This window comes from Grammomys surdaster, unplaced genomic scaffold (assembly GCF_004785775.1).
Source record: "Grammomys surdaster isolate TR1022 unplaced genomic scaffold, NIH_TR_1.0 222, whole genome shotgun sequence".
Lineage (NCBI taxonomy): Eukaryota > Metazoa > Chordata > Mammalia > Rodentia > Muridae > Grammomys > Grammomys surdaster.
In genome coordinates, this window is record NW_021604667.1 from 1113736 (window position 1) to 1140606 (window position 26871).

At 35.6% G+C, this 26871-nt stretch overlaps 1 protein-coding gene across 4 annotated transcripts in view; it reads left to right on the forward strand.

Annotated features, from left to right (window-relative positions):
- Wdr44 (WD repeat domain 44) overlaps positions 1-26871 on the forward strand; it is an 89000-nt gene that overhangs the window by 49226 nt on the left and 12903 nt on the right. For all 4 annotated transcript variants that reach the window (XM_028773155.1, XM_028773156.1, XM_028773154.1 and 1 more), the window contains 10 exons: positions 571-1207; positions 2076-2206; positions 3177-3272; positions 3625-3761; positions 4529-4612; positions 11314-11420; positions 15457-15608; positions 17398-17536; positions 19485-19549; positions 24240-24353. In XM_028773155.1, the coding sequence (XP_028628988.1) occupies positions 571-1207; positions 2076-2206; positions 3177-3272; positions 3625-3761; positions 4529-4612; positions 11314-11420; positions 15457-15608; positions 17398-17536; positions 19485-19549; positions 24240-24353 (1662 nt within the window). The remainder of the gene's footprint in view (positions 1-570; positions 1208-2075; positions 2207-3176; positions 3273-3624; positions 3762-4528; positions 4613-11313; positions 11421-15456; positions 15609-17397; positions 17537-19484; positions 19550-24239; positions 24354-26871) is intronic.

The following is a 26871-nucleotide window of genomic DNA, read 5'->3' on the forward strand; positions in this document are numbered from 1 at the left end:
TTGCTCTCTTTTCATAGATCTATCCTCAGTTTGAGGAATAAAACCTTACTTATAGTTGTTTAAGAACATCATTGCCTTGCATCTGCTGGCTTGTCTCCTATACTCTTTGAGTTCAGACTGAAACAAATTGAATTCTTATCCTAGGTGGATTTTGTTAACTAGAGGCAGCAGGGAGTTGTTGCAGCTAGTGTGGCAGAGCTATGTAAATGAACTCTTGACATTTGGAGTCTTCATGAGAAGATATATGACCACCTTACAAGGTTGACTGAAGTTTTGTGACTATATTAACATAGATTGTCTATTATAGTGTTTAAGAGTATAGCTTCTAGATGCAAATGTCAGGGCTTATACTCCTTTTATTACTGACTCACTCTAAAACTTTGGACAAATCATTTTGCCCATGTTCCTTCATATGTAAAATGAAATTAGAAGTTAAACTTCATATAGATTAAAATAGATTAAAATCAATGAAATGTTACAGACATTGCCTGACACATACTGAATTAGCTATTATTTTATTATTGTAAATAGCTTCATTATTTTTAAAACTACTTTTTAACCTTTCATTAGATAATTGAAAGTATTATTGAGGAAAGTCAGAAAGTACTACAGTTGGAAGATGACTCTTTGGATTCCAAAGGAAAAGGACTTTCTGATCAGGCTACTGCTGGTCCTTCAATGGCTGGGACGGAGTTTAGTAACATACCTGGACTATTAGCCATAGAACATGAACTACAAGAAGATTCCAAAAAGGCAGACATTCAGAATGTCACTGAAGAAACTGAACTAGAAACACAAAAATGTTTTCCTTCTGATGGCACCTGTGAGAAGACAGTAGATGAAACTGATAATTTATCTGAAGTATGTTCAGCTGAGCAGCTCGATGCTTCTGAACTAGAAATTGAAATACTGAACAAGCAAGCAGTGGAAGTCAAAGAAGGTGATGTTCTAGATCTTGCATCCTCGGATGCTTTATCTAATAAAGATTTTGCTGCTGTGGAAGAAGTGGCTCCTGCCAAACCCCCAAGGCACCTTACTCCAGAACCTGATATAGTAGCCAGTACAAAGAAGCCTGTTCCTGCGCGCCCACCTCCACCAGTTAATTTCCCGCCTCCTAGACCCCCACCTCCATCTCGACCTGCACCACCACCAAGAAAAAAGAAAAGTGAACTGGAGTTTGAGGCTCTTAAAACACCTGATCTTGATGGCAAGTATTAATTGAGAAATATTTTGTTTGGGAAAGATGAGAGTTGAAACTTTAATATTTCTGCTTTTGGTTGGGGAGAAGTAAAAATGGGTCTTTTTATGTCATCCAGGCTAGCATGGAATTTGCTATGTTGATCAGGCTACCCTTGAACTTATGGAGATCCTTCTGCCTCTACCTCCCAAGCATAGGTATTTGCTATGAATCTCAGCTAATTTTTCTGCTTTTGTTTCAGTTTATGCTAAAGAAAAAAGCATAGCTAGGTTATGTAAATTATTTCTGGAGTAAGTTGACAAAAGGTGAAAGGTATTATATTGTTAATAAGTTATAATAATATTACTGAATATCTTGGCATACTCTAGACTTTCATATCTTTTACCCTCTAAGAATTTATATGGCAATGGTGGAAAGGGATTGAAAAACTTATAATCTAAATGTAAATCCTAGATCTTTGAATATATAAATTGTAGTCTTGAAAAAGTTAAATAATTCATTTGAACCATGGCTTTTCAATAAAGAAAACGAGTAATAAAAGCCACTGTTCTGCTCTTCTTCTCTTGCTCTTGCTCTCTCCTCTTGCTCCTGCTCCGCCTGTCCCCATTCCCCTCCCCCTCTCTCTCCACATGCTCATGACTGGCCTCCTCTCTCTCTCCTTCCTAACACACACCCCTCTCTCTGCCTTTCTCTCAACTCTCTCCATGCCCTGAATAAACTATTCTATACTGAAAAGAAAGCCATATGCGTGCTTGAATAGGCATGTGTGTACACGTGTGTGTGTGTGTGTGTATGTGTAAAATTGTTGATATTATTCTGTTATAAATAATCATTGTCATTATTATTGTTACTCTTATTAATTTTATTATCATTTCAGTGCCCAAAGACAATATTACATCTGATTCTCTGCTAACTACAAATATGGCTTCAGAGAGTACAGTTAGAGATTCCCAGCCTTCTCTCGACTTAGCAAGTGCTACCAGTGGAGATAAAATAGTTACTGCCCAGGTTGGTTAATTACTATTATATTTGATAAAGGAGAATTCAAACTTCATATAACTGACTGATATAATTATTGAAACTGTCTTTCTTATCTAGACCAAATATTTCTTTGTCCCTTACACCTGACCACTTTACTTCCATGTCTAGCTTGGCTACTAACTAGTTTAGTGAGGTTAGCTAGCTATTTAGCATCTGATTTTTAGAGGCCTCACTGATAAAACAGGGGGAAATGGCCCACCTTAAAGGTTTTCTGCTGCTACTATATGCCAAGTGTGTGGCAGGTTATGGTATTTAAAAAAAAATAGCTACTGCTGTGTTTAATGTTACAAGTTCCCTTTCCTACACATTAAAAAAAAAATATGTACTAGGCTGTTGGCTATACAAAAATACTTCACAACATTTTACTACAGCCAAATTCTGGAACTCGGGATAATTTATAGAGGAGCTGAGGTGAGGGCGGTTAACAGTCCTGGAAATGTGATATTACCATCTTATAACAATACAGTAGAGATCACAAACAGTCTGCTTTTGTAAGATTTTGTGTTTGCCTTTTTAAAATACTGTTATTTTTTAATGTAACAGAGAATGTAATGACAACTGTATGTAAAATTTTTACCATAGTTGTCGTCTAGCTTTTTATATAAACAGAAGTTGTCCTAACCCTTCTTTATCAATATCCACATATAGCCTGAATTAATTACAGTCTTAACAGAGAGCTATTGTTTTGGATGGGTTTCAAATGAAACATTTATTTGTTTGTAATACTACTAAGGCATGATTTAATGAGCAGCAGTAGTTTTCGTGTCTAATACCTTCCAGCATGCAGAGAATAATAAAGGACTAAAATCTATCTTTTAAATTTTCAGTACACCTTTTTATCTGATTTGTGGAATTTTGTAGAAGTGCGCATAGTAATGAATAATTAAAATTTTTAGAAATTGTTTCAGTCTGCTTGTTTATGCAATTATAATTTTAGGAAAATGGAAAAGCATCTGATGTGCAGACAGTAGCAGGTGAAGTGATGGGCCCTCAGAGACCTAGATCCAACTCTGGGAGAGAGCTTACTGATGAGGTAAAAACATAAAATGTAAAATTCATAAGGGGAAAATGACTAGAAATTGATCGTGGTGTTGGTTACATAATACTATAAGTGTGCATCATGATCCTAAACTACACTTAAAAAATTGTTAATACACTGATGTTTCATGTTACTGTAACAATTTACTCTATTTTTAATTGACATTTCATGTTTGTACATGTTTATGGGTTGCAGAATGATGGTTTGATACCTCAGTTCCAAGAGAACCAACACCTCTTGCTTCTGCACAGCATATACATATACGCACATACATGCACACACACAATTCAAAATAATTTTAAAAGAAAATTAAGAATGATGTTTTTTTTTTCCTTTTTACATACAGGAAATTTTAGCCAGTGTAATGATTAAGAACTTGGATACTGGAGAAGAAATACCTTTAAGTCTTGCTGAAGAGAAGTTGCCAACAGGTATTAATCCTCTCACTCTGCACATCATGAGAAGGACAAAGGAGTATGTAAGGTATGACTTAAAGTTATTTAACATTTACAGTACTGTAGTGCAGTAGTGATTATTTAGGTTTATGAACTACAACTGTCTATATTTCATTAAACTAAATTTTCTATTTTAATCTAAAAGTAAAATTAGTTCAACTATGTATTCTTTACCTGTTATCTCTGTTATAGGCATATAGTTATCTTGGGAATCTATTCTAAATCTTTAATCTCATACTCTTTAGTTTCTTGTCTTTTTAAAATTTATGCTGGAGACAGTATTAACACAATACATTAAGACTAAAGACCAAGTGTGATGAGGACTAAGTCTTCTAAAACTTTGCTTTCTAAGTATTTGTAGTGTTTATTGCAGTCAGAAAAATTGCTTTAGATTGAAGTGACTGATCTTTCATATGTAATGCAGTCTAAGGAATAAGTTCTAGAAAAGCAAGTGGTCTTAGTTAATTTAATATATGTTGTACATGATGGACTAAGAAAAAGCTATCTACAAGTTACTTTATTATTAGTTTGCACAGCCTTGTTATAGTATTTTATCAAAAGCTATTAAATTGCTTTAACTTAAATTTTACACGTTGCAGTTTGCTTTAATATTCCATACTTTAAGCTTGAAAACTATTTAGTAATTCTCTAGTTCTTCATTAATTTGAAATTCTATAAAACATCAAGATAAATTTTCTTATTCTGATTAGTAACTGTATAATAAGTATTAAAGGACATTTTTTTTTTTTGAGAAGAAAAAGGGTTTCTTTTCAAATAACTTCTTCCTTCTTATAGTAATGATGCCACACAGTCAGATGATGAAGAAAAGTTACAGTCACAACAAACAGATACCGATGGTGGAAGGTTAAAACAGAAAACGTAAGTTACACTACATCTCTTTTCTTCTTTTTAAGTGTTCATTAGAAGGCTAATAACATTGCCAGGTTTATTTTTAATAAAAAATGTAATACAAAAGTGTTCTTGGCCACTTTTTTTCATTATTGTAAAGCAGATCTTGTAAAGAAATTTATCTCATATATAGCCCCTAGTTACACTCATCCCGAAGCTTCTAATATGATAGTATTACCACAATCCCAGTATTGTTATGTTGCCTCAACTAATTTTACCATCACCAGTCATTGCTCTATCATAAACTCATAAGATGATCAAATCCTTGCAGTATTGCTTGGACATAATCTGCTACCACTTAATTCCAGTAAGTTCTTTCTCATAATTTCTTTTAGTTTAAGAGAATTGCTTTGAATTGGAGTATGTGGTCTTCTTCCTGATGGTTTTAAATCAGTAATAAATGTACATTCAATGCTACTCTTCCCTATCCTCTATTGGTTGATCATGACTGTCTTACATTTGTATAAGTTACCTTTAAAGAATCTGACATAACGGAAATCAATCAATATATTTTTTTATCATCCTCATATTGTTTTCCATCATAGGTGCTAGATTGTGAGTAAATGACATCATTGTCCTTAAATATCATTTCTCCTTCTTGTCATCTTTCCAAACCCTAGTTCTATTTCTACACAAAGTATATAGTAATCTTTCTAACTATTCCAGTTCATAAGTCTATATCCACATAACTCATTTTTTATCTTTAGCATGCTATCTTATGTCATTTTCTAATTTTGAAAGGAAAACATTTTATCAGCACATATTATACATGTTGTTCATTATGACGTTTTCATACATGTATATGATATATTTGATCATACTCAGCTCTATTTCCTTTTCTTGTCTCCCCCTCTCCTGCTGATCTCCTTTCTCTTTCTTTTTATTTTCTTTTTTTATTGCTTATTTTATTTATTTACATTTCTCATGTCCCCTTTCCCAGTTTCCCATTCACAAAATCCTATACCATCCCCCTTCTCCTTTACCTCTATGAGGGTGCTCCCCTACCCACCCCCCTATTCCTTCTTCACCTCTCTAGCATCCCCTTATGCTGGGGCATCGTGCCTCCACAAGACCAAGGGACTCCCCTCTCATTGATGTCAGATAAGGTAGTCCTCCACTACATATGTAGGTACAGTCATGGCTCCCTCCATGTGTACTCTTTGATTGGTGGTTTAGTTCCTGGGAGCTCTGGGTCAGGTTAGATGATAATGTTGTTCTTCCTATGGGGTTGCAATCCAGTCAACTTGCTCAGTCCTTCCCGTAACTCTTCTGTTGGGGTCCCCATGCTCAATATGATGATTGGCTGTGAATATCTGCGTCTGTATTGGATAGGTGCTGGCAAAGCCTCTCAGGGGAGAGCTATATCAGGCTCCTGTCAGCCTGTGCTTCTTGGCATCAGCAATACTGTCGTGGTTTGGTGTCTGCAGGTGGAATTGATCCCTAGGTGGGGTGATCTCTGGATGGCCTTTCCTTTGGTCTCTGCTTCATTTAGATAGGAACAATTCTGGGTTGAAATTTTTGAGATGGTGGGTGGCCCCATCGCTGAAGTGGGGGCCGTGCTTATCTACTGGAGAAGGACTTTAGAGGTTCTCTCTCCCCTTTGTTGGGGTTGGGTATTTTGGCTAATTCATCCCTGTTGGGTCCTGGGAACCTCTTGCTTCCCTGGCATCTGGGACTTTCTAGTGGCAACCCCCAGTTCCCCATCTCCTACTGTTACGTATTTCTGTTCAATTTTGTGACTCTCTATACCTGATCCTGCCTCCACTTTTTTTTCCCCTCACTCTCTTCCCTCCCTCTCAGGTCTCTCCCTACCTCTACCACCTGTGATTATTTTGTTCCCCCTTCTAAGTAATATTGACGCATCCATACTTTGGTCTTTCTTCTTTTTTAATTTTCATATGCTCTGTGAGTTGTATCATGGGTATTCTTAGCTTTTGGACTAATATCCACTTATCAGTGAGTATATACTATGTCTATTCTTTGTATCTGGGTTACCTCACTCAGGATGATATTTTCTAGTTCCATCCATTTACCTAAGAATTTCTCGAATTCATTGTTTTTAATAGCTGAGTAATATACTCCATTGTGTAAATGTACCACATTTTCTGTATCCATTCCTCTGTTGAAGGACATCTGAGTTCTTTCCAGCTTCTGGCTATTATAAATAAGGCTGCTATGAACATAATGGAGCATGTGTCCTTGTTGTATGTTAGAGCATCTTCTGAGTATATATGCCCAGGAGTGGTATAGCTGAGTCCTCAGGTAATGCTATGTCCAATTTTCTGAGGAACTGCCAGACTTATTTCCAGAGTGGTTGTACCAGCTTATAGTTCCACCAGCAGTGGAGGATTGTTCCTCTTTCTCCACATCCTTGTCAGCATCTGCTGTCACCTATATTTTGATCTTAGTCATTCTGACTGGTGTGAGGTGGAATCTCATGGTGTTTTTGATTTGCATTTTTCTGATGACTAAGGATGTTGAACATTTCTTTAGGTGCTTCTCGGCCATTCAGGATTCCTTAATTGAGAGTTGTTTAGCTCTGTACCCCATTTTTTTTTGTTTTTTTTGTTTTGGTTTTTCGAGACAGGGTTTCTCTGTGTAGCCCTGGCTGTCCTGGAACTCACTCTGTAGACCAGGCTAGCCTCGAACTCAGAAATCTGCCTGCCTCTGCCTCCCAAGTGCTGGGATTAAAGGCGTGCCCCACCACCGCCCAGCAACTGTACCCCATTTTTAATATGGTTATTTTGTTCTCTAGAATTTTACTTTTGAGTTCTTTGTATATATTAGAAATTAGCCCTTATCAGATGGAGGGTTAGCAAAGATCTTTTCCCAATCTGTAGGGATTGCTGTTTCATCCTATTAACGGTGTCCTTTGCCTTACAGAAGCTTTTCAATTTTGTGAGATCCCATTTGTCAATAGTTGATCTATAGACTGAGCCATTGGTATTCTGTTCAGGAAATTTCCTCCTGTGCCAATGTGTTCCAGGGACTTCCCCACTTTTTCTTCTGTTAGATTCCGTGTATTGGAATGGAGGTCCTTGATCCATTTGGACTTGAGCTTTGTACAAGGAGATAAGAATGGATCAATTTGCATTCTTCTACATGTTGACCTCCAGTTGAACCAGCACCATTTGTTGAAAATGCTGTCTCTTTTCCACTGGATGGTTTTTGCTTCTTTGTCAAAGATCAAATGACCATAGGTGTGTGGGTTCATTTCTGAGTCTTCAATTCTATTCCATTGATCTACCTGTCTGTCTCTGTACCAATGCCGTGTGGTTTTTATCACTATTGCTCTGTAGTACAGCTTGAGGTCAGGGATGGTGATTCCCCCAGAAGTTCTCTTATTGTTGAGAATATTTTTCGGTATCCTGGGTTTTTTGTTATTCCAGATGAATTTGAGAATTTCTCTTTTTATCTCTTTGAAGAATTGAGTTGGAATTTTGATGGGGATTTCATTGAATCTGTAGATTGCTTTTTTTTTTTTTTTGGTAAGATGGCCATTTTTACTATGCTAATACTGACAATACAACACACCTTCATGTTAAAACTCCTGGAAAGATCAGGAATTCAAGGCCCATACCTAAACATAATAAAAATAATATACAGAAAACCAGTAGCCAACATCAATCTAAATGGAGAGAAACTTGAAGCAATTCCACTAAAATAAAAAAAAACAATGTGATATGAAAGGTTTATGATCCTATGTTTCTTCTGTTACCCCACACAAATACCTAGTATATTGGTGGTCAGAAGGATTGTACCTGATAATATATGAGTCACTAAATTGACAGTATTGCTATATAAAGTCCAAAGCAAATGATCCACTTAAGTCTGATTTTTTTTTGTATATTAAATGAGGTAAGACTATTTAGAGAAGATGTGCCAAAAATGCCGGTATTTGAAAGTGAGCTATCTAGCAGTGACAACTGTCAGCGTCCAGAAATTTAAGAATTGTTCAGGAAATGTAAATATCTAAGTGAGCTGTTGTCTATGCCCTAAAGCTCATTTTTTTTTCTATTTTGCTTTTCCTATGCTAGTTCTCACTATATGACTCTCTATACTAGTTCAGTCTGTCCTTGAACTCACAGCCTCCTGCTTTTTTGTCCTGAGTTTTGCAATTACAGGTACACATCACTATGTCCTGCTAAAGCTCATTTTTCTAAGAGAAAAAAATTTAGTTTTTTTCAGTTTCATTCTTGATTTATATAATCAATTTTTAAATCTGGTCATCGAGTACCTAAGCTTACCAAGCAACAGAGAAACTGCAAACCATGACATATATGTTGACATGAAAGACTTTTGCGTAATATTCAGATTGCAAGATTGTAATCAGAAAATGATGAGAAGAGCCATACATAGTACAATAGTCTGTATATACAGGGACTCTTTGTAGCGTTTTCTTTTACCATGATACACATAGAACATAGACATATTTGAACTGAATGATGGAATAAACCAAGAAGGTAGATAGTGGCCAAAAGAAAATGGCCTGTGATTCTGACTTTCCTGGACCATAGCGAGTTATTTTGAAGTCTGAGGAAGCTACCAATAGTTGAGCCTAAGTGAATCCTGTCTGAAAAGCCCTCAGAATAGTCTGAGTGATAACTGACACTATTCATCAATGAGAAGATACTACTAAATATTAAGTATCATATAAAAAAGCATGAAAGTCTATAGTTTACAAAGTCACCTCCTCAATGAGTTAAACGTTACCTTGACTTTAAAATGGTAATCATTTTAGTTTTATTTCCTGTTGGCATGATAAAAACCCTGATAAGAGCAGGTTAAAAGAGAAAGGGTCTATTTGGCTCATAGCTTATAATTGCAGGTAAGGCAGTTCCTGCAAGACAAGCAGGAACTTGAAGCAGCTAGTCATAAGACATCCACAGTAAATTGCAGAAAGCCATGAATTAATACCTGCACATTAGTTCTCAGTGTAATTTCTGTACTCTTAAATGACCCAAGATCTTCTACCCAGGGAATGATGTCACCCATAGTCTTCCCATTAATCAAAACATGCTTATAGACATGCACACAGACATGCTCACAGGCTAACCCAATCTAGACCATTTCTTATAGAATCTTCCTTCTCAGGTGATTCTAGAGTATGTCACATTGACAATTAAAACTAAACATAATTATAGTAAACTTATAGTTATCTGTAAAGTAGCCACCTTATTTTGGGTTTAGAAACTTGTTTTATAGGGGTGGGGATGTAGGTCAATGATAGAGTGCTCACCTAGCATATGCAAGGCACTGGGTTCAAATCCCCAGCACTACAAAATTATTTTATCTGTTTTATGATGATTGAAAATAATAACAGAAATGTTTAAAATTGAAAATAAAAGTTCTAATAATCTCACAGCCAGAAATCATCAGTGTTCTGATAATTTTTGAATCATCAAGATTCTTCATGACTTTTTTCACAATGCTGGTGAATCAAAACTAGAGACCAGCACATGCTAAGGAAGCACACTGTCACTGAGCTAGACTCACAGCCCCAGAATATTTGTTTCTTACAACAGAGGGATTACATTATATCTCTAAATTGTTGGCTTATATTTTTATTAATATAAATAAAATAAGTCATGGCATCTCTTCATGGTAGCACCAAAAATATATTGCAGTCTTTCTATGAACCATACATAGGAATCAGTTCCTGTGGATATAGTAGTTAAGACAATTACACTAATGCCTTCTTTGACCTTCAAGTTAAATGATGAGGCAGATACTAAATATGTAACTATGCACAAGAGTGCAGCTATATTTGTGATTACTGTCAAAAAAACCTATAAGGTACTATGGAAGTGTACAGCAAGAAAACATGTTTTGGTTCAAGGAAGCCCGTTTTGAAAGACAGGTATTTGCTCTGAAACCTAAAAGATAAATAGAAATTATAAATAGAAATTAGTAATCCGTGCTGGAGTGTTCAAGTCAGGAGGAAACACATTTGCACAGACCGTAAGATGAATAAGAGCTTGGCAATTCAAAGAATAGGGATTTGTTTTATTATATTTTATACCAACACTTATTTATCCATTTGCTGTTGATGCACATACCTACTTTTTAATTGAAAGGAATAATAATTAGATCATGTTTTTGGAAGCTGTTGATAATTGTGTTACTTTGTGTTTGGGAGTGTCTCTTGGGAAACCTCACTCTAATTTTATTACAATATATACCCAAATGAAAGAAAAAAACAGAAGAGATCATTTTAGACTTCCCAGGTGTTCTATTTTTTAGATAAATGACTTTTTTTACCCATCTTTTTTGCTGGTAAAAATATATTCTTAGAGAAAAGTCTCTAAAGCAATCTTCTCATGATTATTTAACTGCATATTTGTAGCTTCTCCACAAGCTCTTCAAACCAGATTATCTGGGGATAGGACCAGCAGATGTGCTTAAACATGTCCATCTCCACCCCACCACTGCCCGTCAATTATTATTCACACTTGAAAGGTGTGGCTCTAGAATAACTGTTAACTGAGAGAAATCATATTCATTGTATATTTTCTCTGGAGCATACTGATTTGAATATGTTCATTCCATAAAACAAGGAATCTGAAATCTTGAATACTTACTATTAATGTTTTAAAAGATAGTTCTTAAGTTTGTCTGTGGATAGTTCCCCGCGCAAGTTTTGACAATATACTTTTTTGTATTTTCTTTAGGACTCAACTAAAGAAATTCCTTGGAAAATCAGTAAAGAGAGCAAAGCATCTTGCTGAGGAATATGGTGAACGTGCTATAAATAAAGTTAAAAGTGTAAGAGATGAAGGTCAGTAAAATAAGGATGTTTCACCTGAATACTCCATTAATGTGTGTATTCTAAATTTAGCTTGTCATTTATAAGAAGCACTCTATATCAGTGAATACAATAAACTTTTATAGCCACAAGTGAGTCACTTAATTTTATGAATATGAAGAATGAAAATGTATATGTTTTAAGTAAGAATTAGTTCAGTGGTTTTGTGATTGTAACAACCTTGATTGATTTACTATACAGTGATTAGATGAAAATTGATTTTGTCAGACTGTTTGGCTTTTAAAGCTATTTTTAAGGGACTAGATAAATGGTTTAGTGCTTAAGAGCACTGGCTGCTCTTCCTGAAAACACATGTTAAATTTCCCAGTATTCACGTGGCATCCTAGAGCTGTGTCTAACTCCAGTTTCAGGGGATCTGACATTTTCTTCTGGATTCTGTGGGCACAACCACACACTTAATGCATCGACATTCATGCATACAAAACACTCATACTCATAAAAATAAATAAAATTTTAAAAATGTTCTTTAATTAGGTAAACCTGGGTTAGGCAGTTGTTTGATTGGATAAAAGCACTTGCCAGCTTTCCATGTATGGTGGTTTGACTATGTTTCGTCTATAGGGAGTGGCACTGTTAGGGGGTATGGCCTTGTTGGAGGAAGTGTGTCACTGTGGGAATGGGCTTTGAGACTCTCTTCCTAGCTGTGTGGAAGCCAGTCTTCTCCTGTTTGCCTTCTTAACAAAGTGTAGAACTCCCATCCCTTCTCAAGCACCATGTCTGCCTGGATGCTGTCATGCTTCCTACCATGATGGAACCTCTGAACCTGTAAGCCAGCCCCAGTTAAATGTTGTTACTTATAAGAGTTGCCTTGGTCATGGTGTCTATTCTCAGCAATGAAAACCTAACTTAAGACAGAAGTTGGTACCAGGAGTGGAATATTGTTGGGATAGGCCAGACCATACTTTTGTTTAGAAGAATATGGATTTTGAGACTTTAGATTTAGAAAGCAATTGAATGCTTTAAGTGGGGTTTAATGGGCTATCCTAGTAGGAATATGGAAAACTTTGTTGCTGAAGATGATTTGAAGTGTGGAAGCCTGGCTCTAGAGGTTTCAGAAGAGAAGAATTTTAGTATGTAGCCAAGAGCCAATTCTTATGATATTTTGGTGAAGCTAAGGTGAAGAGAGTAAAAGTAATTGCACAAAACGACTCAGTTTAGAATGTGTGATGTGGTTTGCTCTCATAATGAACATCTTGATGAAGTACAGTAAGCTTAAAAAGAAAAAAATACAAAATGTGTGAGTCAAAGGTAAAAGGGCACCAGGAAGTGCAATGGAGTTGAATCCTGTGTTTCAGGAGCGAAACAGATTAAGGGAGTGGCAACTTTGGGGCAAGATCCCACCCAACTAAATTTAGGTTCAGGGATGGTAGTATAAATCTTTAATTCCAGGACATAGAGGCAGGCAGATCCCTGAGTTCAAGGCCAGCCTGGGACAGAGCAAGTTCCAGGTAAAGAAAAGCTTAGGTACATGCCTTTAATCCCAGCACTCAGGAGACTAAACCATACAGATCTTTCAGTCCAACCAAGCTTAGGCAATGAGGGAGTTGGAAAACAGAAAGCTGGTGATAATATAATAGAACAAGGGGACCATGTTCCTGCCCCAGCAAGCAGCAGAACTCAGCATCTATGGCCACGTGGCTCTAGCTTTATAGTTAATAGGGTGAAACTACTGGGACAATTGATGCTGGCTAGCTGGAGCTAAGAAACTAGGGCTGATTAAGGAGAGACCAGCATCACTGAGGTGAAATTTTCTGGGAAGTATTTTTTGAGAGCACAAAGAAGCCATGTTCCAGAGATAACCAAGATTGTACCTTGTACTGCATCTGTACTTGGTAACATGTAAGAGTTGCCCAGGTGGTACTGGTTTTGAAGGCATGAAGGTATCATTTAGAGCAGGTGAGGCTTGGTACTGTGAGAGGCCACAGAGGGCATAGGTGAAGGTGCAGCCTCAGTTGCAGTTGACATCCCAGGACTGAAGGGATCATACAAAGGATTTGAGGCTTGGCACCATGATGGAAGCCTATGGTGAAGTCTAATTGGAATGGAAGACTCCAGTATATTGGAGATGCCAATACCATGGGATGACATGTAAGAGCAGCAGCAGCAGCAGCAGCAGCAGCAGCAGCAGCAGCAGCAGCAGTGGAGTGCAGTGGAGTGGAGTCAGTCATAGCCTAAGATTGCTACAGAGGGCAGAGCTGGAGAAGTGACCCAAGCCCTTTGGAGGAGCCCAGATCATATATGGATTTGAGACATTAGAAAAAGAAGCTGTAAAATTGAAGTTGCCTTGGATATCCCTAGATGTTAGAGATGTCAGAGCCATGGGATTCCTAATGAGGAAAGCTGCTAGTATGGAGTCGAACTAGCCCAAGAGAATGAAGTTTGTTATAGTCATCAAAGCTGAAAGGAATTGGAGATCTGAAGAGTGCTTTGACATCAGACATGAAGATGTAAAGTTTGGATGTAAAGATGTAAAGTTTGCCCAGTTGGATTTTGCTCTTGTTTGGTCCAGTATTTTCTCACTATGACATTTTAGAGTAATAATGCATATCCTACATGATGTTTGAGATATGTGATCTGTTTTGATTTTGAGTTTTTAGGGGAGTATCTCAGAAGAGATTTTGAACTTTGGACTTTTAAATATTGTTGAAACTGTGATAAACTATGGGGATTTTTGAAGCTGAACTAAATGTATTTTTCATTATGTTATGGCTAGGGATTGCTCCCATAGACTCATGTCTTTGAACAAGCTTGTGGAGACCTGGGAGTAAAAATATGGTGGTTTGAATATACTTGGCTTATAAGGAGTGGCACTGTTATGGGGGTGGGGTTTGAGATCCTCCTCCTAGCTGCCTGGAAGCCAGTCTTCTATTTGCTTTCAAACAAGATGAATTACTCCCAGATCCTTCTCCAGCACCCTGTCTGCCAGATTGCCAGTGCTTCCTGCCTTGATAATAATGGATTGAACCTCTGAACCTGTAAGCCAGCCCCAGTTAAATGCTTGTCCTTTATAAAAGTTGCCTTGGCCGTGGTGTCTCTTCTCAGCAATGGAAACCCTAAAACACCATAGAAGCCTGATATGTCCCTTGGAATTCACTCAAAAGCTAAATGCAGTAGTGTGTACCTGTAATGCCAACATTTTTATAATGATATAGGAGATGGAGAAAGGAGAATTGCTCTCCTACTACTCTGCAATATGTAGCACAGCAACAGAAAAAAAAAAATCAAAACAAGGGAAACCCTGCTTCAAAAAAGATGTACGACTATATCCACTCTCAAAAAATTGCTCTCTGATCTCTTGTGATTTGGCATGTACATGCACCCATGTATACATGCACATGCACACATGTGCATGCATACACATCCGTGCATACATGCACACATACATAAAACAAAACTGGGGGACAGCAAGATTGCTCAGTGGGTAAAGAAGCTTGCTGCTAAGCCCAACAACTAGATTTCAATCCCTATAATGTATATGACAGAAGAGTAGAACAGACTCCATATGCACCTCATTTGCATGCACATGTACACAATGAATAATGTAAAAATAGATTTTCTTAATTTGCAGAGATCAAAGCCCACTGTGTCTTTGTCACTATTATACTCATTTGTTTTATTAATAAGTATATTTAATAATTACACTCTACCTGATAATCGTCTAAGAATTAGCATGAATTAATTAATTTACTTATAAGAACTCAACGAAGTGAGTATCATCATTATCATCATTTTATAGGTGAGAAAACTTAAAATGTATAGACAGATTGAGTAACTTCTTTATGGTCACCTAGATTATAAATAACAGCTAGACTCCTTTTGTAACCAATGTAGCATCAGATTCCATTTTCTTAACCAGTATGTTATACAGTAATAGACAAATTTTGCTTCCCTGTTTACTAGCAGTATGCTTGGTAATCAACATATTTGAAACAATGATTGTAACTAGATATGTATTAACCATTAATTATTTTCATTGCTTTATCTTTAGTGTTTCATACTGATCAAGATGACCCTTCATCAAGTGATGATGAAGGAATGCCATATACAAGACCAGTAAAATTCAAGGCAGCACATGGTTTCAAAGGACCTTATGATTTTGATCAGATCAAAGTGGTACAAGATCTTAGTGGTGAACACATGGTAGGTAACTGTTTTCATTTTTCATGATTGGTAGGGTATTTTTTGAGGCTTCTATTTAACTTATCTTTACCAATGTATGTACTTCTACTAATTGGACTCAAGAACAGTACATTTATATTAATATATTTAGATGAAAAGTTTATCTCTGAAATACTGTTTAAGAAATAATATCTTAGGCTGAGTGAACTCGCTCAGTCCTATAATCCCAGCATATAGAAGGCTGAGGCAGGAAGATGACAAGGTCAAGGCCAGCCCAATCACAAAATGAAAATGAGCTTTAGAATAAATGAATTCTAGGCTATAAAACCGAGAAAACTTTGCAGAGGGATCAAACTTTAAAGCATTTAAATTAGAAGGTAGTCTGTCACTTTTAAAAATATTTAAATATTCCAAGACATAATTTAAATAAATATTTTAGGACAATGAATATGAAGAGCATCTGTACAGCATACATAAAGCCCTACTTTCAATCCATAGTACCTTAATGAAAAATATTCAGAATCCCAAAGTGTTTTCTATAGTAAAATGTTCTGCCAAGACACAGAGATAGGTAGAGGTTTGCATTCTTTCAGATTTCTGAAGTACCAGACTGGGCATGTGGCTTGTGGGGAGAGTGCTTTCTTCATCTTGATGAGGCTCTGGTTTGATCCCTAACAGCGCAAAGAAAAAAAAATCAAGCCTACCAATATAAACAAAAATATTCAGACTGTATTGCAGTTAGCTTCTGCAAATCTAGGAACACAAGGATGATAGCAGTCAAACTCAAACCTAGGTAAACTATTCTGAGCCCTTGATCAGGAAATCAAATATAGCCTAAGCTTGCCCTAACTACAAAGTGACTGTGAATCAAATGTTTTAATTATTTGTAATGTTTTCATTTTGGAACATATTCAATCTTTTTATAGTATATTGAGCCTACATTTATTTCCTACTGAAGTAAAATATATTAGGATAAAAATGATAATTTTGTTACTGTATTTGACTTTTGTAGAAATAAATACTATTTAAGTAAATTAGCTGTCAATTCTAACCTTGATAATCTTTCTACTCTGAGAATCTGTAGACAGATAACTTTTTACTACACCTAAATGTGTTATGATTTTATTTGTTGGAATAAGATTTGGCCCTTCCATATTAAAGAACCCTCCCCCCCCCATTCTTTAGCACTTTTCTAAACATACAGTTCTCAAATATTTTCAGTTTCTATAGAGGCTATCTATGTATTGTAAAAGAGAAAAGCAAGTAAGACCATACTATTTTTAGTTACTTCAAAGGAATTTATACCAGGGGTGCCACAGCTAGGGTAGGCTTTGTTCTTTTTAGTCTTGATAGGAGTTGTTAGTGACAAGTGAGAGCTTTTTTTTTTACCCTTTTGGATTTACTTAAGGGACTGAGATTTCTAAGGTCTGGTTTGTGCTTTTCTAAACAGCATTACTGGCCACCTAGGAACTCTCAGAAATGGCACCTGAAGTTGCCCCCAACCTCTATACAAATGTTCATACACATGCATATATGCATCCAAAGATAGAACTCATTTTTATTAATATGTGACCATAGTTCAGAAGTTTTCAATTTGTTAGATTAAACTATGGAAAATGATAATGATGTTAATAGACCTTTCTTCTGAAAGCTTCCCTTTGTGGTAGTATAGCACCTGAGGCCATAAGTTGTGCTAGGGAAGTGAGTTTTGTTTTACTATGTATAATTTTGCATAATTTCAAAGGTTGTGTTAAAGTAATGTCTCTTAAGCTTGTAAAGTCATTTTGGACCTTCTGTTTATGTTTCATAGGGAGCTGTTTGGACCATGAAATTTTCTCACTGTGGCCGATTGCTTGCCTCAGCTGGACAAGACAATATAGTGAGAATATGGGCTTTAAAAAATGCTTTTGACTATTTCAACAATATGCGAATGAAATACAATACTGAAGGTATTTTTCATTTCTTCTTTTTTTGTTGTTTATTTTGTTTTTCAAGACAGAACTCTGTGTAGACCTGTGTAGGCCTGGATGTCCTGGAACTCTCTCTGTAGACCAGGCTTGCCTCACACTCAGAGATCCACCTGCTTCTGCTTCCCTGGGATCAAAGATGTGTGCCACCATGCCCAGCTCATTTTTTATTTCTTTAAATACCTAAGTAAATCTGGAATTTTTGTCTTTTCGATGCAATATAGGTTGAGCCTCCTCAGTTCCCAAATCCTAAAATGGTTTGTAATTCTGAATCTTATACACTGAGGAAATGCTCAGTTTTCTATTTTTTTTTTTCAGATTAGAAATGTTGAAATCATAAAGACCATGCAGTTACTTAAAAGTCCAACAAGCTCTAAAATCTAATAAGAAATATTCAAATGTATTGCTTTTCTTAACTGGCAAGTTACTCATTAGTAATAACTACTAATCATAATACCCAGTGTTTACCTAGCATCGTTTTATGCACCTATAATGTTTACCCTTTGCAAGGCTAAAGTGAGAAGGTCAAGAATTCAAGGATGACCAGCCTTATACAGGAAGAGTAAGGCAAATAGAAAAAAAATTCCAGACCTAATACAAAGAATACCACAAAGCTTTTGATTTATACCTTTTCAAGTATAGTGTACAGTTTTATCAACCACTTAGAATTCTGTGGATTTCCTTGGCAAGCTTCCATTCTATTCTACATTAAAATGACAGATCAAATTAAACTGGAAAAAGAATAAGAATACTATGTATACTCACTAACTTAAGGAAGATTAAGAAAATAGCCATGAAAAATAAGTGTGTCATTATATCAGTGGATATATAAAAAACTGTTAGCTGACAAAGAAAAACCTCAGAATATTACAAATTTATGGCAAACATTAAGTATACCTAAGCAAAATATTCTTGTCATTATTTAGGAAATATTGAAAAAAATTAAGTAGAGACTAATTTTATAGGTTTATATAGTTTTTAATGTAACAAACTTTATCCACCAATCATCCCTTCCCAATCTTCTTAAGAAGTTAAAAAATGAGAGAAAGGAAAATAGAGTTAGCCATTGATGAAAATATAGAGTACAATCCAAGCACCAATTTAAGGAACATAGACATTTCTAGAGATTCTGTCAGCCAGCTAGACCCTATGTTTGTTTTGTTTGGAGATTTATTGGTACTAGAAATTGAACCTAGGTTTTCAAAAAAGCAGACATCTATCATTAAGTTTTATCATTAAGCTATATTCTTAACTTCAGTCTGCCTCTCATTAAAAAAAAAAATCATGTGACAGTGCCTTACTGTGTTGTCCAGTCTAGCCTTGAACCTTCTTTGTAGCTCTGACAGGCCTTAAACATAAGATCTTGCTTCAACCTCATGAGTATTTTAGATAATGAGGCTGCACTATCAGTTCTAGAGACCCTATATTCTTGGAAAACCTTTGTGAGTTTCCTTAACATATAATATATAATTGAAGATGATGATGTGTTTAACAAGACAAAGTTACAGAATAACTGATTGAGCTTTTTTTTTTTTTGTCCTCCCTGGTCATTTTTCTTTTTCTTGTTCTACCTGAGGCAAAAAAGCCTATTTCAGTTGCCATTGAGACCTAACCTCAGCTCAGAGCACTTCTTGGGTTTTTGTTGTTTCCCATTGCTTTTTGTAATATGTAAGGATGCATTTACTATGAATAACATGGATTAAATGATATTTTGTTTACTGACTTAGGGAAATGTTTAAGCCATTTTATTAAGATTGTTCAAAATGATAAGGACAAGTCCATGGGTGCTTGTATGGTTATACTTTGCCTTTAGAAAATGTGTTTTTCTGCAGTATTATATTCTATTAGTATCATTATTTCAGAGTATTTCTTGTTGGTAAATGAGAACATATACATGTATGCTTTTTTACAATTACTATGCTGTTTTTAGGACGTGTGTCACCTTCACCATCTCAGGAAAGTCTAAGTTCATCAAAATCTGACACAGACACGGGGGTATGTTCACATTTTATAGTTACTACTATAAAACTATCATTTATTTGATGTCCTAAAATTATTTTCAATTATTAAAAAGTTTTGTCAAGGCATTTAATTAAAATTAACACATAGTATTAAAAATGTTTCATATATTAGTATTCCCAAGTGAGAAATCCTTAAGTTTTAAGAGTGCCAAATGGTAAATAATAATATTCAAGGTACCAACCTATTGATGCATACTTAAATAAAACATAATCACTTTTCCTCAGTCTGGATTTAGTATTTTTAAAATAATAATAATTATGCCATTTTATAGTTATAGTTAAATTCTTCTGGCATCTCTTTAGTACCTCCAGGAAAAAGATACTTCTTAATATTGCCTCTTACTGCCTTTCTAACACAGTTTTAATATTCTGGTGTCTGTGACTTCTAATTTCCATGCTGGTTTGTATCCTAAATATTCTTTCATGTTGATTCTTTCCCCATATTTTTGCTTTGTCCAGAGTACCCTTACTGGATTCAGCTCAAATATCTTATATTCTCTTATTAGTTTCCCTAAATCCAGCAGGCAAAATTATTACTCATATGATTTTATAATGTGTCATATATCATTTTATATTTATATTGCTTACCATAACTTCCTTTTCAGTTTGTTTTTATATTTAGGCTTTGGACTAATCCTGGATATCTCACTCCATGCTGACTGTAGTAGGCATGATGTCAGCATTGAATTCTTGCATCTGTTCTTTTATTCTAAGCTTTTTTCCCTTATCTGGATGCTTCCAGTCTCCCTTCTTTCCATTCAGACTATGTCTATTTTTCATGCTTTTCTTTTTCTCTAAAGCCTTCACTTACTAATGTATGGTAGCAGTTTTAACTGCTTTGCTTTGAGGGAAAGAGTCTGTTTATTTAAACTTCTAGGTTTTTATTACTTCTAAAAACAGTCTATAAGACTGTCTTGTATATATTTTGAAGCTTATAGATTCATAACTATTTCTGTCAATCCCACACCTCTGATCTCCAAGTGTAACTAAAATGTTGAATGCAAGACATTATAAATGAGAACTATTAAACTTTCATAATAGAAAAGTTAGTCATGTTTCTTATACTATTTGATGTTTTTTTCCTTCTGAAATACTTCAGTAATTTATCATTTTGTGAAAAGGTCATTTGATGTTGCTTTGATTCTTCTGGGTCTTTCTTGAAACAGCTGAATGAGGTCTCTTTCATGGCTTTTGGGTTATATAAGGTAACTTTAGATACAGTGGAACACAGTAAGCACTGTAGAGATTATTTTCATATGCATTTTGCCTGGCACATGGTAGTGGTTTCTTACTCCTTTTGAAGTGCTTTCATGTTTTTTCTTCATGTGAAATAGAGTATGATAGAACCTTCTGTACAGTTTTGCAGAGAGGGATGAGCCAAGGACACTCATGTACTCACTGTCAGTGTTCTGAAGCCTAGAATTCTGTCCCCTATGAATGTTTGTCTTGATTCTCAAAAGTAGCTCAGAAAGTGTAGGGGAAGTGTGTGCATAGCTTGGTCTGCTGTGTAACGTTTCAAAAATCGTAGACTTGGCTTTAGCATGGACTTTTAGCCTTCTCAGTTTGGAATCCATAGTTGGACAAGAGTATAATATGCAATTCTGGGTAAAATTTCTTCTTAATGCTATAAATTGTAAGTGTGCTTTTTTACCTAGAACTTCGTGTTTTGGGGGTAAATTTTTGTTTACTATACTTAATTGGTAGTGTGTCAGTGAGTAATAACACTTAACTGCTACTTAAAACAGCCTAGAATTGCTGCTAGTGGAAATGTGTTTAAAGAGTTAATGAAAAATAAATACTATTAAGCAAGAAGTTGGATTTATATAAAGGACAAGACTGTTAATGTTATGTCTTTATCAAGGCTCACTAGTCTGGAAGTAAAATTTTGGGAAGAAGTTTTTTATCTAGAAGTGACTGGCAAAATCTCCAGAACTCAGTGTTCTAGTCTGCCTGCATGGTTCCTATGAAGATGTTTTAATAAATTTTAAAGTTTTGTATAGGGCTAGAGCCCTTGATTTGTCTCCAGCACCAATAATCAAGTTCTGATATAAACAAATAGTACTCATAGGTTATTTCTATCCCATGACTACTGTCCTAGTTCAAGCCCTCATTTTGATAGTTTGATGATTTTTATTAAAATATAATTGCATCATTTTCCTCGTTTCTTCACCCCCCCCCCATACAAAGACACACTGCTTCCTCTCAAATTCCTGGCCCATTTCCTTTAACTATTATTTTTTCCTATACTTTTATTCCCTCCCTCCCTCCCTCCCTTCCTTTTTCCCTCTCTCCCCCTCCTCCCCCCCCCCACAGACACAGACACACACACACACACACACACACACACACACACACAGAGGGAGAGGTATAAATATATTAATATAACCTGCTGAGAATGATTATTGTTCTTTATATGTACATGAATTCAGGGTTGAACACTTGGTATTGTATAAGCAGTTAGTAAGGCTCATCTCTTGGAGAAAGACTATTTTTCCCTCTTTAAGCATTATTAGTTACTTATAGTTGTTTGTCCTAGGGTGGGGTCCCATGACATTTCCCCCTTTCTCACTGCAGGTTATTTGGTGTTATCTTTGTTCCAGTCTTATTTAGGCAGCCCTATAGTAGTAGTATCATAGATTGAAGCATCTCTGTCATGCCTACACAATATAATCTCATAACAGATCTCCTGGTCCTCTGGCTCTTAAAATCTTTCTTCTCCTATTTTCTCGATGATGATGATGATAACATTTTTAAGATTATTTTTAAGCACAGATACCCAAAGATAATTTTTGTTTTGACAACTAACATTTATTTCAGGATAGATGTCTGAGATGTTAAAGGCTAGGCTCACAACCAAAAGATATAAGGTCCCTAAGTCTTAGGTGTAGGAGTTGTGTTTTAAATATAGCTAATGGGGCTAAGCACCCTATGATCAGTTTGTTTTGATGACTTGTGATTTTCTTTGATGGTCTTTACTTATGGCAAATAGAAGATTCTTTGGTGAGGGCTGGAGCTATACTTATCTGTGGATATATGAATAAGTATTTAGAATGCAGTTAGAAATTATGCTGATTTAGTAGTAGTAGTAGGTTCTGTTGTTGACAATAATATATTTTCTTCTAATATCCATAATCTCACTAGCTGTGGGTTAGCCGGGGCTAGGTTTCTAATACCAGGCAAGAGTACCCTCTTGTCCTTAAATCCAGTTACAGTTGTTGGTTACTGCCAAGATATTAATATCACTATTACAGTCTTAGGGATATCCCATGCTGCTTATTGTGGTTCATAGATTTCACATCTGGGTAGAAATGTTGATTGCTTGTCTCCCTTGGCAACTTGGATAGCACTTTCCTAAACAATGAAAGTTAGTCCTCAGGGAGGAGACGCTCAGATCAAGCCTAGCTCAGATCTTTGAAGACCTGTATCAGAAGTCAAACCTGCCTTCTTAAACCTATTATTATTCCTTCCTTCACTTGCTCCATCCAAACAGTCTTTGACATTGTTCACAGTTTCTCTAAAGCTCCAGTTAGATCTCGTTACTTTTTCCCTTTCAGAATTCTGTATTGGTTCTCCGTGGCCATATACCACATAGAATTTTGAGCTACACGTGTAAGATCTTGTGAGGTGGTCTCAAAAATACCTGTTTGCCCTAATATCGTTTTATAGTTCCATGAACTTTTATATCTATCCTCATCCTAACCATTCTTCCCTAAACATATAGGCTTAGCTGGAACTCTGTATTGTCTCATGCTGTATGCTCTGAAGCAGTTGAGGTAAATCTAGACTTACAAGTTAGATAACTTATATTCTACCTTAATTCTCTTGTTCACAGGTGACCTTCTAATATGTTATTTTAACCTCTTAGACCTGGAAGATCTTTCCTTCATGTATTTATTTTCATAGTATTAATAACTATTTCAAAGATATCCTAGCTAGGATTCATTCTGATGATAAATACACATAGCATGCAATAACCAATTTTGGCATGCATATATGGCATTATTTTCTACCTACTTCTATAAAGTAATAGAAACCTAACTTTAAAATGGCATAAATAATGAAGAAGTGATTCAAGAGGTAAGGCTTCTCAGGGTTAGTTAGGTCAGCAGTATCACTAGGGAAACAAGAGTTCTATCAACTTTCTCCTTTTTACTTTATTTTTTCTTGGTTCCTTCTGCACTTTATGGTCCTAAGAAGGCAACTACTGTGTTAATCACATGGAAAAGTTCAAAGACAAAATATGGGAAAGTCTCTTAAATGAGATCCCTTGAACACACCTTATGGCTCACCTAGTGATCCTTGGGAAATGGAGTGAGCTAATCTTCAATTAGTTTAGCCTAGTCATGACTCAACCCCTTAAGCTAGGTCTGCTTCTGAAGAAACAGAAGCTAAGAAAAGGACAAAGAACGGGGTTCTTTTAGACATGGAAAAGAGTATGTCAGGGTATGTTGCCTCAGAAATGATTCTAGTTTGTCATTGAATGGAGAGAAAGAATGGTGGTAAGTAATAAATTAGCATAAACAGGGAAGTCTACTTTTGGTGGCTTGAGATTCCAATTGGACATCATGCAAATTTATGAGAGAACAAATGGACGGGAAAAGTCTGAAGTTCTTGTTCTGATAGCATTCCATCCGAGTTTTAAAGTTTGTTTTATGTCTAAGTAGGTATGTAGTGGAACTGACGAAGACCCAGATGACAAAAATGCACCTTTTCGGCAGCGGCCATTTTGCAAATATAAAGGACATACTGCTGATCTCCTTGATCTTTCATGGTCTAAAGTAAGAAATTATTATTTGAATTATGCATTAATCCATATGACTTTGGCATTTGTGTTTTAAAATGCCTTATTTGTATGATTGTCATCACATTAGCAAATGGCAGCTATCTACTTCGTGAAAGTTGCCCTAAGTTCTAAAAAGACTAATTTCAAGTGTGGATATTGCTTAACAAGTTAGATCTATCTTTGTATTATTTGCTATTTGCTTTTTATATACAGCGATTTTTTTTCAGAAAGTAATTATGCTTAACAAAATGATTATGCCTTCATCTACAAAGATTAAGCCTGGTCTGTGTTTAAGTTTGCTTTTAGGCTAACTTGCTACCTTTATGCAATTAATTTTTTCTTTAACAGTTTGTTTTGTGAAATTTTTCCCCATAGATCAGTATATAAGAAGTAATGGGATAGTTTTGCCAATGAATACCTTAATAGCTTTCTAAAAATTTAAGATGTTTCAAATTTTAAATAAAGTGTTTAAACACAAAACACCTTAGAATTTTTTCTTGATCTCTTAAACTTATATCCGTAATCAAAATCTAAAATATATTTGGAATTTAAGAAAGAGATTAATATTTAAACAACTTGACTTGATAAAAATGAACTTGTATTAACTAGACATTAGTAGCTGGGATACAGGTGGTACTCATAAGTTTAATTATATCAGAAAAATCTTATATACCACAGAGATATTAATATTTTGGCAAATTAAATCAAGATTTCCCTGAAGTCTTTGTTTTTTTTTTCCCTTGTTTCACTGAGAGTGAATCTCTGTAGCTGAGGCTGGGCTGACACTCACTCTGTGACCCAGGTTGATGTCATACTCACTGTTGCCTTCCTGCCTCTGCCTGCCAAGTACTAGGATTATAGATTTTCATCAACATTTCACTATGCATCACCTTTTAATCAGTCCATTTGTGAATTGCTTACTCTCCTTAGATGTTCTGGGTGTTTTATATAAACCATCTGTCATATTTTTTTCTCTATATATCTCTCTGTTTCTCTCTGGTAGTCTGTTTTTTTAACCAATTATCTTAGAACATTTAAGAACTGAGTTTGATGGCAAAAATTAACATAAAAACGAAAAGGAATAGCGCACATTTATAATCCCAGAATTAGGTAGAAAGAGACAGATAGACCCATGAGACTCTGGGTAAGCCAATCAAGCCTGCTCGGAAAGTTCTAGACCAGTAAAAGTCTTAGTCTAATAAAATAAGTAGCACTTGAAGAACAATACCTAAGGTTGTTCTCTGAACTCCACATGCACATGCAGACACATGTACAAGCACATTCATTAACACAAACAGGAAAAGAGCCTTTTTTGGAAAAAATATGAAAATTTGGTTTTGAAATTTTAAAATTATTTATCTGTGTTTGCGTACATGTCTGTGGGAACATGTACCAATGTGTGCATATGGAAGCCAACAGACAAAAGATAAGATTCAGTTCTCTCTTACCATGTGTATTGTATTCAAGCAATCAGGCTAAACAGCAAACACCTTTGCCCTCTGAGCTATCTCACAGACCCAAGAACCTTTTTACATATAATTAAAGAGTTCTGTGTCTAATTGTTTTTATATTTTAGTTGACACATGACAATTAGTCTACCATGATAATTAAATATGTGTATATAATATGTAATGATGAAAAAAATCAGGTAATTGACATCTGCCTCTTTGAAGATTACTATTTTGTATTTGGTACCTTTAGACTGCTCTTTTCTAGTACTTCAGATTACAGACACCATCCTGTACTATGGAATATTAGAACTTATCCCTCTTACCTAATTTAATTTTGGTGCAAAACTAGACAAACTTAGCAGGGAGTCTGTGTGTGTGTGTGCGTGTGTGCGTGTGTGTGTGTGTGTGTGTGTGTAATAGAAATAGTGAAAATGCCAACAATTCAAGAGGGAGTTAAAGAGGACATGGGAGGGTTTGAAGGAAAGAACATGGGAGGGTTTGGAGAGAGAAAAGTAACAGGCGGAAATTATATAATCACATTTTAATTAAAATGAAATAATAAACTGAGAACCTATAAACATCTGCCTACTAGATAGTTTGTATTTCATATTCACTCAAAACATATCTGTTGTTTACTTATTTACCTAGCTAAGAGCACAACTCTGGGTCAGACTCCTAGGATTCATGTTCTAACTCCTTTGCCCCTTATAGTTCTGTGATCTTTGGCTACTTTTCTTAACTATACCACACCTAACCTGGAAAATAACCATAATGAAAGTAGCTTCTTTGTAGAGTTAGAAGGAAAGATTAACTGAGCAAATACAAAGTACTTACATAGGGCTAGAGAGATGGCTCAGCAGTTAACCTGGGTTCCATTCTCAACACTACATGATGGCTCACAACCATCGATTATTACAATTTCAGGCAATTCAACAGGCTCATCTTGCCTCCATGGGTACCAGGTAGACATGCCATGGTCATGCATTCATACCAGCAAAATACTCCTACACATAAAATAAATCCTTGTTAAAATGTACCTACTTATCACACAGTAAATGTTCA